General features: G+C 30.8%; 2 protein-coding genes across 6 annotated transcripts; both read left to right on the top strand.

Annotated features, from left to right (window-relative positions):
- The first annotated feature begins 302 nt into the window (after nt 1-302).
- On the top strand, nt 303-5571 carry LOC110867408 (E3 ubiquitin-protein ligase SINAT2). 5 transcript variants are annotated; one of them, XM_022116455.2, is made up of 5 exons: nt 322-425; nt 971-1015; nt 2090-2387; nt 3227-3613; nt 5013-5571. In XM_022116455.2, the coding sequence occupies exons 3-5, from the start codon at nt 2187-2189 to the stop codon at nt 5331-5333; spliced, it is 909 nt and encodes a 302-aa protein (XP_021972147.1). In that variant the 5' UTR covers nt 322-425; nt 971-1015; nt 2090-2186; the 3' UTR covers nt 5334-5571. The 5 variants fall into 5 exon arrangements, with proteins under 5 accessions (XP_021972142.1, XP_021972147.1, XP_021972144.1 ...); XM_022116450.2 differs by lacking the exon at nt 971-1015 and having other exon boundaries at nt 303-425; XM_022116452.2 differs by lacking the exon at nt 971-1015 and having other exon boundaries at nt 416-556.
- A 4421-nt stretch (nt 5572-9992) lies between these two features.
- On the top strand, nt 9993-16435 carry LOC110895747 (long chain acyl-CoA synthetase 7, peroxisomal). Its single transcript, XM_035987711.1, has 15 exons — nt 9993-10051; nt 10144-10185; nt 12419-12494; nt 12651-12716; nt 13376-13431; nt 13519-13637; nt 13854-13977; nt 14073-14159; nt 14575-14678; nt 14769-14854; nt 15111-15197; nt 15679-15781; nt 15915-15992; nt 16181-16284; nt 16381-16435. Exons 1-12 carry the CDS (start codon nt 9993-9995, stop codon nt 15715-15717), a joined length of 945 nt encoding a protein of 314 aa, XP_035843604.1. The 3' UTR covers nt 15718-15781; nt 15915-15992; nt 16181-16284; nt 16381-16435.
- Nucleotides 16436-16438: the final 3 nt, after the last annotated feature.

The raw sequence follows: 16438 nt of genomic DNA on the forward strand, positions 1-16438 counted from the left end.
CCTAAAATTTCCAGTTCTTAAAACAAACAGAAAATTGATGTCATTAAACGAGAGGGTCCAAGAACAATGCTACCAGGAATAGACAGTGTGTAAAACTGATTTTTTTTAAATAGGCCTACAAACCTCATGTAAAACTGCGATTTACTAAAAAATACTCCATAATCAATCTATATACTTATAATATGTTTTTTATTACTTTTCACATTACTAAAAATATCCATAATCAATCTATGACCTTTTACAATATGTTTTTTCTTTTTTACTTTTCACAAATACTAGAAAAATAAACGAACGAAATCCAAGAAAGACACAATTTCAAATATTACGACCCATGTTTCTTGAATTTCAGATACGGGCACAAAGAAGATGCTGACTTTTGCCCTTTGAAATCTCTTCCGTATGCGTCATTTCCGGAGCTCCAATTCGTATTTTCTTCCCTCTTTACTCTCATATCCTCTGTAATTTTTATTTATTTATCTGATCCCCATAATAAAAATTCAATCTTTTCTTCAATATAATCGAAAACTTACACAATGCGTTCGATAATCGCAACTGGGTATCTCTCTAATTTGTCTCTTCGTATGTTTTTGATCATAAATTATTGTTTTTCAATTAATTTATTCAAAATCTTGAACTGGGGTTGTTGATTGTTAACTGTTTTGATTTATTTATTATTATTATTTTGTAATTTTTCTCTCGGATTCTTTTATGGGTGGCCGGTATACTTATAGCAACCCTTCATAATCATAAAACTTTGATCTTATTTGGTTGATGTTTTTTCACTTGCTTGCATTGGATTCTCAGATGGGGTTTTGATTAAATGAATTAGGTTTTTAAATAAAACCCCCAAATCTTGAAATTTTATTAAATTTTAATTTTGGGTTGTTCTTGGTGTTTGCAATTTAGGCTTTTGATCATGTTTTATTCTTGTTTTAAATGGAAAACCTTGTAACCTTTTTTTCATTTTTAGGTATTTGTTTGATTCGGTTTGAGGAATCAAGAGAATTGCTTTAAGGTTTTATATATTTATTTATTTATTTTGTTATATATTTATATATATATATATATCTTTCAGTTTCACCTACTTTTTTTGTCAAATGCAGAATATTAGGTTGATTGATGCTATAGGAATTTCATGTATGAAAATTGATCTTGTTGGGCAATCATATAATCTGCTTGTTTTTTTCTGCTTATATATATTAATACCCATCATATTCATTCTTAATTATTGGTACCAAAAGTAGCTAACTAATCTTGAAAGTAACATCTTTATAAGCTGATGACTGAAACTGCTGATTAATTGGTTGTTGTTGACAGATCTGTTTTGCAATATAAAATACGTTTGGATCGATTATTATATGCTTAGAACTACCCGAAATTTATTAGGAGTTACTTTTAGAATTAGCAAACTCGTGATACTCGAAGTCAATGTTATGCCTGATGATATAATTGAAAATGGTTGGTGTAAGAATCTATATATTACTAAATATTAGGTTAGAGTTTCACCTACTAGATTGTGCTAATTTTCATTTTGGGTTTGTCCGTTAGTGCTTTTATTCCGAAACTTTATGTCTTTTAGTATGGAAGGTAATTTAGATGTAAAACTCTCGCTGTTTGGATGTGCGGTTACGCTTAATACTTAGTTTCGAGTGTTCGGTAAAAATGAGTATGATTATGAATTTATGATCTTTTAACTATTTATGGTCAATATAACCAAGTTTGGAGAAATTTGTAAAAATTCGATGTAAAAATTTATTATCTGATAATCGGGCTTTTATTCAAGTTGCAATAGATATTTACTTTTTTTTTTTTTTTGCCGTTTATGCTTTGTGAATTGTGATATGTTGTCTTATTGCAAATTTAAGGGTAGGAGAGGGGTAATAAAGGAATATTAAATAGTCTTTAAATCGTCTGTATATTTGAGTCTTAAAATAATTGAGTTTGTAATTAAATAAGCTATCGTTCTTTGACTTGCCGGCCTCACTTTGATCGTTATATTATACATATTTGGTCAATATTAAGAAACTTTATTATTGAATCTTAATTCCAAATATTCTCATATTTTGCTTTACAAATTGTGTTTTAACAGACATTGCTTGTGTCTTTCAAGAACAACGATATCGGAGCTTTGATCATGTGTTAAAAGATTCGTTTAAATCGACAAACATATTATTATTGGGATTTCAATGGCGCCAGGTGGCAGTGCTTGTAAAGATGTTATCGAGTCTCACCCAAAATCTTTGAAGTATGATGTGGCAACAACAAAAACCGATAAAAGTCATACACGGTTGCAATCCGGAAAACATGGCATGCAATCAACAAATGGCGTTCATGAGCTTCTAGAATGCCCTGTTTGCACTACTTTAATGTATCCACCAATTCATCAGGTTTGTTTTCGCGTTTCACTTATATAATTTGATAGACATGAATGATTAATTCACATGTTAATATTGCTTAGATTTATAGGAAATCACTAAATTTTGCTAAATTACTAAATCTTCACTATATGTTATAGAGGGTATCACTTGATGGGCGTAATCGTTAAATCCAAAGGCGTAGCTTTGTGGGGGCGGGTGACCCCCCGAACTTTTCGCTCGTTAGTGGAGAGTATGTAGCTTTCGTATAGAAATTTTTGGGTGTATATGTTTTTGACCCCCTGGTTTTATAGAAATTTTTGGTATGTACGTTTTCGACCCCCCGGTCAGAAATCTCAAGCTTCGCCATTGGACTTAAATCTACAAGTTAAATCAATACTTTCTTGGGTAAGTTTAAATAGGATATTATGTTTTAAAAAACGCTCCTTTGCTGCCTTCATTTATGTTTAGCCGTCTATTGACTGTCCGTTTTATTATTTTCCGTTGCTTTTAGAGGAATTCACTATTTTCTGCAAATTTCTAAAGCTAAATTGGGCACATCAAGAAAACTTTACATATAAAGTTTGTGATTCCATGTAGGGTTTAGATAATTAGATGTATATAATAGCGTAATGGATGTGTTTGAAGGTGGATAACGGGTCAAAATGTCCTGAGTTGACCTGCAAACACTTTTTGTTCAATTGTTTTTTTTTTATTTCATAAATAACTATGAATATAATCATTTTACGAGGTATGTTTTAAGAATATACTTTGACGTGTTCTTTAAGCTAATTTTCTCATTTGACCCGTTTGAGATAAAATCCAATCCAAATTGACATGTCAAAAGTAATCGTTTGATCCTTTTTTTGTAGTGTCCAAATGGCCACACGTTATGCACAGATTGCAAACTTCGAGTGCACAATTGTTGTCCCACATGTCGTCTTGAAATGGGAAATATAAGGTGTTTGGCATTGGAAAAAGTAGCCGAATCTTTGGAACTTCCATGTAGATACCAAGATCTCGGATGCCATGACATCTTTCCTTATTACAGCAAGCTAAAACACGAGCAAAATTGTCAGTTTCGCCCCTACAATTGTCCTTATGCGGGGTCCGAGTGTTCAATCAATGGGGACATCCCGTTTCTTGTCACACATTTGAAGGATGATCATAATGTAGATATGCATGATGGATGCACTTTTAACCATCGATATGTTAAATCTAATCCACATGAAGTTGAAAACGCCACATGGATGCTGACGGTAAGTTGCTACAACTATTTTCTCCCAACCATTTTCATTTTTATTATTTTATCATTTAGTTTTGTAAGAGCATTCTCATTCAATCCATCAAAACTTGTGAGGGTGAGTTTTTATATTGTAAAGGGTATAAAAAGTGGTTGTGAGTGGAGGAGAGAGAAAATGTTACTGTTCATCTGTATATTTGGGGGGACACTGTTCACCCAGTATAATTTTTTTAATATATATTGAAAGTGGTTGTGAGTGAAGGAAAGAGAAAAATGTGATGATAATATTATTTAATTGAAAAGGAGAGAGAAAAAGTATTTGTTTTTAGTGGAAATATATTGATATAGGAGTTGTTTTTTAGTGGAATGTATGTATAATTTGATGGATTGGATGAGAATGCTCTAAGTAATCTGAATTTGAAAAACGCTCCAGCATTTGATTATATGATTATTCATTATTGTAACATTCAAACAACATAAGCACATCCGAACACTATTTCCTACAACTCGTTTTTATTACAATCGACTATCGGTTTCTAATAATTCAGTATCACATAGGGGTGTAAACGAGCTGAGCTGAGCTCACCTATGCTCGAGCTCGTCTCCGGCTCCGCTTGTTTATTATTTATTAGTTATTAAATTATTTTATTTGTATACATTTATAGTTATTTTTATATATAGTTGTGGTTTTAATTTTTACATAATATATACTTTTTTGTTATTTTTGTCATAGTTAGATATACAATTACTATCATCATTTAAATATATATTTAGAGGAATTTTCAAAAAATATATATATTTAGAGGCCGGTTAGGGTACAAGACCACCTTATTGTGCGACGGTACGCGACGCCATATAACGTGCGTAATTATGAAAATTTAAATAACGTGTGTAATTATGGTTAACCCAACCCATGCGTGATTATGCAAATAACGTGCGTAATTAGGGTTTAACCCAACGTATGCGTAATTACGCAAATAACATGCGTAATTATGTATTATAACATGCGTAATTATGCACAGTTAATTGCTATTTCAATTGAAGGCCTAGATTAGATTAGATGTGTGGTTGAGATGCACGCGTACACATCGCACGATAAGGTGGTCTTGTATTTTAAACTTTCTCTACATATTTAAAATACTAAATAATACTCATATAAATATAAGGTTCGTTTAGGCTTGCAAACATAGTCAAGCTCGTTTATTAAATGAGCTTAAATAGCCTGAGCTCGTTTAAACTCGGCTCGATTTGGGTTTTTAGGGAGCCGGTCTCACAAGCGGCTTGGCTTGCTTACACCCTCGAGCTAATACTAAACTCAGGAACATAAATCCATCATAGAAACGTTATTATCACCCATTCTTAGTTAGAAAAGGGTATTTTGGGAAATAAGTAAAGTCGGTTTCTTTACAATGTAGGTATTCAACTGCTATGGAAGACAGTTCTGTTTGCATTTCGAGGCATTTCAGCTCGGAATGGCACCCGTTTACATATCGTTTTTACGGTTCATGGGTGAGGATGATGAAGCCAAGAAGTTTAGTTATTCGTTAGAAGTGGGAGGGTATGGTCGTAAATGCACATGGCAAGGGGTCCCACGAAGCATCCGCGATAGTCACAGAAAAGTTCGTGATAGTCAAGACGGGCTAGTACTTCCAAGAAACTTGGCCCTGTTTTTCTCCGGTGGAGATCGACAAGAACTCAAACTAAGAGTTAGCGGGCGTATATGGAAAGAGCAGTGAGTCAAGAAGCATGGGTCGGGTCGGGTCAGGATTGTATAGTTGGTTGGCCTCGTGATCTAGCTCGACAGTCGACGCATAAATGTTGGTGGTCTGGTACTTTAGTATTGTTATATGGTGAACTTTCTGATTGTTGTGTTGTTGGAATGATTGTTATGAATTATTTGACAGTTAAAATATATGTATGTGTTGCCTGAGTCTTAACTTTTATATGTTAATTCATGGTTATATTTATTAAAGACTATTTATTTATTTGACATAATATATTTTTAACCAGCAAATAAATGGGTAAAGATTTATACACTTACAAAAAATTAGATGTATTGACGGCCTGATCGTTAATAGTGAAGTATACACTTGGCTTAAAAGCTCTAAGAAACGAACAATGTTTGTTAGAGTTGATTCGAGAAAGCTTTTGATACGGTAAATTGGGGTTTTATTGACACTGTTCTCGATCAGATGAATTTTCTTCAATTGTGGAGACTTTGGATATAGAATTGCCTTTCCTCTACCAAATCATCGGTGCTTATAAATGGGCCGCCTACGAAAGAGTTCAAGGGTTTCTCAAGGCGATCCTCTCTCACCTTTCCTTTTTACCGGTCATAGAAGCCCTTCACGTTGTCACAAAGAAGTCGGTTGATCTTGGTATTCTTAATGGCATTGTAACTCCTAATAATAGACTGGTTCTTTCTCACCTATTTTATGCAATGTTTTGAAAACCGGTTTAAAAATCATACCGGGTTGAGCTCTGGAATGGTTCAACTGGTTGAACCGGGTTGTACCAGACAGTTCAACCGGGTTACTAGTTAACCCTATAATTCCATAAAATACAAATTCATCTCAAAAAACAATCCAATCTCAATTAAGATTTATGTAATTGTTCACAGTTTTATCTAAAAAAACAACTATTTTCTTATAAAATATTAAGCTTTTTAAGAGTATTTTTATTACTTATAAACAATATTACATACGACGAGGTGGGTAACAGTTTCAACAGCGATAGAATATTGAAATGGAAGGCACTAGGTTAATTGCCAGTAATAGTAATATGGAAGGTCCGTATAACCTTGATATCATATTTTATTAAAATTTAAAAAAAAACAAATTTGAAGATAATGCAAACTAGTTCAAACCGTACAACCGGATTTACCGCTGATATATAAAACATATTGTATTGTGGTTTTACCGGCCTTTATCGTGTGTCCGATATACGGTTTAACCGCCCGGTTCATACCAATATTTAAAACAGTGATTTTATGTAACCTTAATGGGTGAGTGGTCATGGTCAAAATTGTACAACTTGGCTAGACTATTGAGGTGTTTTTGTTTGTCATCGTCCAAGAAAGCAAAGTCTTGAACAGGACCGGATTTGCAACATGGTCTCCTTCTTTACTATGTTATCGAATGGATTCCTTTTCGTTCACTTACTTGGGCCTGCCAACATGAACCTTGCAAAAATTTGGGAGCCCATTATCGAAAATTTCGAGAGAAAGCTATTCTCTTGGAAATCAAAGACTTATTTTGCCAAACCGGTGAAGAAACTATATCTTGCAATAATTATGTCAACTTTATGGTCATTTGGAAGAGGAGAAACAACATATTCAACAAGATAAAATGCAACTCAAGCAAAGTCATCAATGATATAAACGATAATTCCTAAATCCTAACTATGGATCAAACATAGGTCTCCTTCACATAGATAATTTATAGAGTTATAATACGTTTTTGCCGCCATTAAAAAAAACTAGACTGGGCCGAAACAGTGCACCGTCTACTAAATTTTATAAAATCAATCGGATTTAGTTTTAACATCTAAAATTTAACTTATTATCAACCTAATTTATAACGGTAGTCATATTATACAAGAGTATCTAATCTAACTTATAATAAAAGACTCCAAATAATGCCACATGACATTCTCTCCTTCGACCTCATCAATTTTATTTATATTTGTTTAATAAATTTCTTTTAATATTAATATTAATTAATAACCAATATATAAATATCACCTATTTTTATCTAAAATTAATAAATAACTTTAATTTTACAATTTATACCCTTTATTTTTTTTTCCTTTTAATCCAAAGTTTTTTATTCTTTACTTCCACCTAAATATAATTAGTTGTATTTTATTTTATTCTTTTTTTAATTAATACATAAATATCACAAACCCATATCTTTATCTATCTACTATTATAAAAGAAACCAACTTTTACACACGTGTCATTCATTGAAGGCATCCTCAAATATATATTTATCTTATATTAACTAAATAAATAATAAATTAATATTAAATCTTATCATACTTTAATAAAATATTATCCTCAAATCTAAATTGTTAATTTAATATATTTTTAAAACAAATACTCTTTCCTACTTATCTTCTATTAAATATATAAATAATAAATTAATATTAAATGTTATCCTAATTTATTAAAAATATAAGTTTTTTTATTATTTGGTATACAAAATTATATTTATTCAACTCATGTAAAACACGGGGTTTTTAACAATTTAACTTTTATTATTTACTATACGAAGTTACATTTATATACGTGGTTTTTTACTATACGAAGTTACATTTATATAACCCGTGTAATACACTATGTTTTTAAGATATAACTTTTTTATCATTTGTCATGTAAAATTAGATTTATTCAACACGTGTAATATACGGGGTTTTTAAGAATATATTTTTTTATTATTTGGTAGATTTTTCAACCCGACTATACACGGATTTTTTAAAGATACGACGTTTTTAGTATTTAATATAAAAATTACATTTATTTAATCTGTGTAATACACATGGTTTTTAAAGATATAAATCTTTTTTAGATCTATTCAACACGTGTAATACATGTGGTTTTTAAGAATGTAATTTTTTTTTTATCATTTGGTAGATTTATTCAACCCGATTATACATGGGTTTTTTTAAAAATACGACGTTTTTAGTATTTACTATACTACATTTATTTAATCTATGTAATACACATGATTTTTAAAGATATTTTTTTATTATTTGATATATAAAATACATTTATTTAACCCGTACAATATGCGAGTTTCATAAAAATATAACTTTTTATTATTTAATATATAAAAATACATTTATTCAGCCTGTGTAATACACGGGGTTCTAACCTAGTTATTCTAATAAAGTTATCTCATAATATTGAAATTGTTTAATCATGAAACTTTGTATATCATTTATATATCGAAGCCCTTAAATTATATGATGCTTTAGCATATGGCCTGATCCGCATGAAATTATTATTTACGAGTCTAAGATAATACATATGGGATAGTTTTAGTCTTTAGATAAAAATATAGGATTTGTAAAATTATAACGAGTGTTATTTATATTTGGATATATATTATCTAATTAATGTTTTTTTTTTCTCAAATATTTTCTTTTATTTAATACGTTTATTAATAACTATTTAATATTTCATTGATCCAACCAAACGTAACACACAAGTTTCTAATCTAATCTAACATAATAATAAAGAAAAAACAAATTAAAATGTTATAAATAAATAGTACATCAAAATTCATAAATTAAAAACACATCTTAACGATTGTATATATCATAAACTAAAAACGCATCTTGACGATTATATATATTAACCGATTATAATATGTTTTATTTAATCCATATAATACACGGGTTTTTAAGATATAATTTTTTATTACATTATACAACTCGTGTATACACGAGGTTCTAACCTAGTACTTAATAAAAAATTGTATTGGACTGTGAATGGTAACTTTGTCAGAGTTAATTGCCCGGATGGTCCCTGTGGTTTCACGTTTTTTCACGTTTAGTCTTCACCTTTTGAAAATAGCAGGTATGCTCCCTATGATTTGTTATTTTGTTACTCGGTAGTCCCCTGAGTAGATGAGTAGATGTCAGTTAGTTTGGAAATAACGGGTATGCTTCATATGGTTTGTCATTTTGTTACTCGGATAGTCCCTTGAGTAAATGTTAGGGGACTATCCGAGTAACAAAATGACAAACTATAGGGAACATACCTGCTATTTCCAAAAGGTGGGGACTAAACGTGAAAAAACGTGAAACCACATGGACCATCCGGACAATTAACTTTAAAAAATATATATTTTTAAGTTTCGGTTTCTCACCTTATTTAACTTGTTTAAAAAATATACACATGTTTGTATTTTTTTCTCGACATTCATGTTTGAAAACGATGTTGTATTCAAAATTAAGAGTAAACTGCAATTTTACCCCCTAGTGCCGTTGCAGGTCCTTCTCATTCCGCTGAGATGGCCCTCTTTTTTTTTTTGTTTGTTCACCGCGGCACAAAATCATGAAGAAGCTGGAATAACTCAGAAAGAGAGTGCCAATTGACACTCTGACCCCCCTAACGAAATAATTGCAATTTACCCCCCCCCCCACCCCCAACGTTTATGTTATGTCGCACTTTTACCCCCTGGACCATGTTTCCGTCACAGATCAACGTTTTCTTTTAATGGTCAAAGGGCAGAAAGGTTAAATCATCATACTCTTGAGCTGCAACCTCATATAATTCCCATTTCATCACTTTGAAACCCTCAAGTTAACCTACCTCTAAAATCAAGAGCTGTTCATTGGCGATCAGGCATTCTTGAAGAATTACAGTGGATTGGAACTCTGTTACGAGCATGGATCTTCGAGTGTGGAAGGTTAGAGCTGAAGATCAGTATTTCGAACCGGATGAAATGTACCATAAGTGACATGCAAGCTCACAGGGTCTGAATTAGGTAAAATTTGAATCTTTTTCTGTGTTAATTTGTTATTGATGTTTGTTTACAGGTCAAACCCAAACTCAATTTACCATAAAATTTCACCATGGAGGTAATTTTGTAGAAAACCCAAATAGGAAATACTTTGGTGGGAAGATGAACTACATTGATTATGTAGATTTTCGAGTGTTGAATACTGATGTTTTAGAGGAGATGGTTAAGAAATTAGGATACAATGATGGTCTCTTTTTCTGCATTCATTACAAGAAACCCTACTGTTCTTTGGATTTTGGTAATGTAAACTAAAACGATTGTTGGTATTGTACTGGTAGCGTGACGAACCAAATCGATACCGACATTACTACTAGTATCTGTATTATCATATACAATACTGGAATTCATTTTTAAAGGTTTCGGTAGAGCCGGCTTAAGGGCAAGCCAATCAAGGCTTTGCTTTGGGCCTCATTCCTCTAAGGGCCTCCAATTTGAAATAAAGTCATATATTATTGTTGTTATTGATTTATGAAGGGAAAAATCTATCTATACTATATAATAAAAGAAACCACTTTAGGGACACTTGTCATCATATTAGGCTATCTCTTTAATTATTATTTTAGTTTAATTTCTTTTAATTAATATCTTATGGATAATTATTATTTAGTTTAATCTCCTTCTCATTTATAATATTATTTATTTGAATTAATTATTACTAACTATTATTCAACATACGTAGGTCAATTATAAAAGAGTATTCAACTTTAAATGTTTATCTATTACGATACAACATTGCATCTAGGGGTGCAATTTAAGTCTATTCTTCAACATGCGTAGGCCAATTATAAATGAGTATGTAAATGTTGACCATTGATAAATGATAATTATTTTTTATAATGGCCATTGATCAAGTTAATAATTTGAAATAGCAATTATACATAGTTGCCATTAACTTGATCAGTTGCCGTTGATTCCAAAGTATTACTTTCAAATGAACTATGAACTATGACGGGATAAAGGTGGCGGTTGTTTGACAATATTTCTATAAAAAGTTGTCTTTGTGATAAAAAACTAATTGAAATATAATTATTTGGTAATAGTTTATTATTTATACTATCTATATCTTCCTATAATAATAAATTAAAATCTTTTTTGGATACGTGTCATTCCCTAGTGCTTTTTCATCTTAATTTTCTATTTATCTCTCATATTAAATTAAATAATAATAATAATAACTTTAAACAAAAATATTAGATAAGAATAAATATTTAGACAATGATAAAAATTTGTTTTTATTATGATCATATTAAATAATAATAATAATAATAAATTAGATAAGAATATAAATGTTTATTTTTATTATGATCATATTAAATAATAATAATAATTTTAAACAAAAAATTAGGTAAGAATACATATTTAACAAAGTAAAATGTTATAATAAGTAAATAGTACATTAAAATTCATTTTTAAAAGTACGTGTTATAATATGATATTATATTTTATTAAACACGTGCAATATGCGAGTTTTTTTAAAGATATATTTTTATTATTTATTATATAAAATTACATTTATGCAAAAAAACATAGTAAAATGTTACAATAAGTAAATAGTATATCAATATTCATTTTAAAAGATAAATCTTGATGACTGTTTGTATTAACATATGACATTATATTTTATTCAACACGTGCAATATACGATTTTTTTTAATAATACATCTTTTTTATAATTTATTATCTAAAATTATATTTATGCAACCCGTGTAATACACGGGGTTTTAACCTAGTGAGATATAAGAAAAATGAGATATAGTATTTTTTTTTTTTTTTGTTATTGATTTAGGAAGAGGAAAAATGAGATATATTATTTTTGTTATAGGTTTAAGAAGGGGCAAAAATGAGTTTCAATCATTAAAGTTAATCGATTTATGATTTTTGGGATTCCAACTTCACATTCAAAGTTATATTCTTTTATCTTCATATATAATGATTAGATACAAGTATTATTTGTTAGCAAAACCAATGTTAGTTAATTTTTTTTTAATCATTTTAGAGCTATGAATATGCCTTTATGTGATAATCTTCGTTTAAATTCATCCAACAATAAGTAATCTATTATATATAATAAACATGTTAAATAAGAGCTGATGTGTCATGTTATGAGGGCTTGGAGAATGAGGTGTCATCACCATAGGGCTTCTTGATATTGGTTTTGGCTCCAAAAACTTCCGTGTGATTTCCCCTTATTTCGTGGGATCCGAATGGCCAAAACCGACCCACAAAATCGGATCCTATAATACCCTTCTTTTTTCTCATTCAGCTTCTCACTCTTCATATTTTCTCTGAAACCCTAACTACACTCTCTCCCTCTTCTCTATAACCCAAACTACAGCCACCTTCACCAATCTTCCTATCATCATCAAGGTTTGTCATCATCATCGTTCAATCCCAGATCTTCATCATCCTATTTTTAAACCCTAAAAACCAAAGTCGTATTTCAACAAATGGATGTTTGTTGTTATTTCTATAACTTGAGAAGACTCTTGATTTTTCTGGATTATTTTTGTGAAATTGTTTCAGGGTTTTAGTTTCTCAAATCATCCAAATCTCCGATTCAAGTCTCAGATTCTGGTTATTATCATCGAGGTATCAATCGCCTTTCATGTTTCTCGGTATTTGATTTCCAAATATTTCATTTTTTTTAGATCTTGATTTCAAGGGTTTCAAATGAGTTATTAGTTTTTCTGGATTAATTTGGTTTCTGAGATTGGTTTTTGATTCAAGGGGTGGTTGAATTTGGTCTAAAGTTGGGGCATTTAGTGGGTGTTTATTGTTATTTCTACTCTTGGAATTGAAGTCATAGATTTTGACTAAAAAATGGAATATAATTAAATATAGATGAATGGGGTCAAATGTTTTAATTTTCAATTGAAATCATATACAGCTTCTTTACAATTTTGAAAAACAAAATCTTAATTGTTAATATAATGGCCGCTGAGAGCGTGAAAAGAGAGACTGGATTGATGCAAACGTTGTCGTATTGTTGCAGAGTACCCCACTACAGTGTTGCTTAACAATGGCAAACTTCTGGTAAAATATGCTGGTTGATTTTAGATACATTTGTAGCGGTAATTGGTTTAAATTTTGATTGGAATTTTAAGTTTTACTATGGGTTTAATTTTGATTATTAAGACTGGGAGATAAAGGTGATTATGCATATACGATTACTGTGAGGTACTTTTTTTTGTTTACAAGTAGTTTATTATGTGCATATTTTAATCTCATACTAACAACGATAAAAATAGATTCACCCGATTAGCAATGGAAGTTCGTTACCTGGTGTCAGGGATTTTCTTAAAGTGTAAGTTAGTTTTCAATATTTTATTATCACAAAAGGTCATATATTCATATTATTAATTATTTTAACAGAAAACTAACATGTTTTCAGGTGCTTTGGTTGTCCTGTATCTGAGGGGTATAGAATGACCGAGAGTTCTTGTGTTATAACGTTTATGAATGTCAACGATGTCACCTCGGGTCACGTGGGCGCTCCTAATGCTGCTTGTGGTCAGTTTTTTTCTTTTTTCAATAAAATATTAGAAGCTATAGTTTGCCATTCTTTGAATTATGAGATGAATTTAGCACAGGGTACCTCAGTTCTCACTAATTTAGTAGGAATGTTGAAACGTATAAAAGTATGAAATGTCAATTAAAGTCTCGATCATATGATAACAATAATAATAAAATTTATATTCTATTTTTTTTAATAATTTCTTGTTTTAGAAGTAAAGCTTGTAGATGTTCCGGAAATGAACTGTACATCCTATGATCAACCATATCCTCGTGGAGAGATCTGTGTGAGAGGACCGATTGTCTTTCAAGGCTACTACAAAGATGAAGTGCAAACGTATAATTAAGTCTTGATTACCCTCTTCTACTTTTAATTGTGTATCTTTAAATGTGTGTATTATACCGAGTTTTGTGTTGATTTAATTTGATCAGGAGAGAAGTAATCGATGAAGAAGTATGGCTTCATACCGGAGACATAGGATTATGGTCACCTGGAGGCCGCTTAAAGATCATTGACCGGTAGGACATGTCGGTTAACGGGTCTAATAGATTCAGGTCAAAATGGGTCAGTTTTATATGGGTCAGGTTGAATCCCTTATATCAAAAGATTTTTATTTCTTTTATAGTAGTTAGTGTGTGAAAAAATGATTACAAAAACTATATTTATTTCTATGATAGTTTAATTATTTGAACATAATGATCTAGGAGGTTTTAACTATATGCTTTGTTTGACCCGTTAGAGATAACACGCAACCCAAATCCATTTGTAAGTAAACGGGTCGAATTTGCCACCAACAGGATTATGACCTATAAGTATTTTATTAATTATATATTTTCTTATTATCAGGAAATAGAATATATGAATGGGTCGAATTTGCCACCAATAGGATTACGAGCTTTGAGTGTTATATTAATTATATTTTCATAATATCAGGAAAAAGAACATTTTCAAATTGGCACAAGGAGAGTACATAGCTCCCGAGAAAATCGAGAGCGTATATGCGAAGTGCAACTTTGTGGCACAATGCTTTGTTTATGGTAAGAAATTTAAAGATTTATTAATTTGGTTATATCTTTGTTAGTTGTTTCATATTTCTTAAAGTTTTATTTATTATTGGTTGAGAATAGGTGACAACTTCAACTCTTCTTTAGTTGCTATTGTCTGTGTGGACCCTGATATGCTCAAAGCATGGGCTGCTAAGGAAGGAATAAAGGTGACAATTTATATTTATTTTTACTTCTGATCTTAATAGAAATTGAACGGCAGATAATATATGTTTAAACAAAGATATGATTAGGAAATAATTAAACTTCATTTGCATTTAATATGTTTTATATATTTGACCAAGACTTCAATTTCCCGCACACTGTTATAACCCTATTCTTTGAACCTACACTTTGTTACAAAAGATTACAAAAGCTTGATTTTTTTTTCACATTTTATATTAAAACTTATTCTATGACTTGTAGTTTGAAAGTTTGGAACAACTGTGCAATGACCCGCGGGCAAGAAAAGTTGTCCTTGCCGACATGGATGCAGTTGAAAAGAAAGCTCAGGTAACTCTTCTCTGCTAACTTTATTTTGTTCTATCATATCAGTCAAATGTGATTAGTAAAATCAAATTATTTCAATAATATTATTTTTTTAAATAAAAGGTTTAAGGGGTTTTATGCATTAAAATTAGGCGTTGGCCAACATTCGATTCATATGACATGTTTCCTTTTTACCTATCTCTTTTTTCTAGATTTTACCTGTTCAATAAGAGTATTTGTTTGGCCCTCCATTAGATTACTTTTTTCCCATTAACTTGCTTTTACAGAACGCTATTAATATCTTTCAAGAGTTCAACTAAACATAAACCTCACTGTATTATTCTTCAAAGGTATGACTACTCATTTTTCTTTTTTTAAGTAGCCTAGGTTGTGTTGGTTCTTTACTTTGGAGGGCAATTCATAGTGTGATTGTGATCCAGAGTCTTCAGTGAAATTAGTTTGTCTTTCAGCAATCGTACTAACAAAACTTTTTGGTCTCTGGAAGAGGTGGTATGGGTTCGGACAATTCCAATTGGCATTTTGAGTTGAAATATGACCGGCGGGTTGCTCTCCCAGTAGCTGGGCCATGGCCAATAGCCCATTATAAGGTTTGTAGATATCCATTATTCATTAAGTTTTGAAACCTCAAGTGGGACTGCGTTTGTTTATATGTGATGTTATATTAGTTGGTTGTCTTAAACACATATCATATTACCTTTTGTGTTCCATCTTGTATTATAGCATGGTGTGGTCGTCATAGATGAAAAGCTATACACTGTTGGTGGATGTCGTGATGGGAGGCAGTTAGCTGATGTTTAGGTATTGTATCTGCAATTGGACAAAATTTTAATAAGAAAAAGTATTCATCAATCGTATAACCGAACAAGGAATGATGGGAGTTGAATATTACAAGATTTTGCGGGTTGACCAGAATATATATGTTGAATTTGCCACCAATAGGATTACGAGCTTTGAGTGTTATATTAATTATATTTTCATAATATCAGGAAAAAGAACATTTTCAAATTGGCACAAGGAGAGTACATAGCTCCTGAGAAAATCGAGAGCGTATATGCGAAGTGCAACTTTGTGGCACAATGCTTTGTTTATGGTAAGAAATTTAAAGATTTATTAATATGGATATATCTTTGTTAATTGTTTCATATTTCTTAAAGTTTTATTTATTATTAATATTGGTTGAAAATAGGTGACAACTTCAATTCTTCTTTAGTTGCTATTGTCTGTGTGGACCCTGATAAAGGTGA

This window comes from Helianthus annuus, chromosome 1 (assembly GCF_002127325.2).
Source record: "Helianthus annuus cultivar XRQ/B chromosome 1, HanXRQr2.0-SUNRISE, whole genome shotgun sequence".
NCBI classification, from domain to species: Eukaryota; Viridiplantae; Streptophyta; class Magnoliopsida; order Asterales; family Asteraceae; genus Helianthus; species Helianthus annuus.

Coding starts and splice junctions, on each gene's coding strand:
- LOC110895747 (XM_035987711.1), top strand. CDS start 9,993: ATGGATCTTCGAGTGTGGAAGGTTAGAGCTGAAGATCAGTATTTCGAA. Junction 13,432..13,518: donor GTCAGGGATTTTCTTAAAGT/GTAAGTTAGTTT, acceptor ACATGTTTTCAG/GTGCTTTGGTTGTCCTGTAT. Junction 14,679..14,768: donor GGCACAATGCTTTGTTTATG/GTAAGAAATTTA, acceptor GGTTGAGAATAG/GTGACAACTTCAACTCTTCT.
- LOC110867408 (XM_022116450.2), top strand. CDS start 2,187: ATGGCGCCAGGTGGCAGTGCTTGTAAAGATGTTATCGAGTCTCACCCA. Junction 2,388..3,226: donor TGTATCCACCAATTCATCAG/GTTTGTTTTCGC, acceptor CTTTTTTTGTAG/TGTCCAAATGGCCACACGTT. Junction 3,614..5,012: donor ACGCCACATGGATGCTGACG/GTAAGTTGCTAC, acceptor TTTACAATGTAG/GTATTCAACTGCTATGGAAG.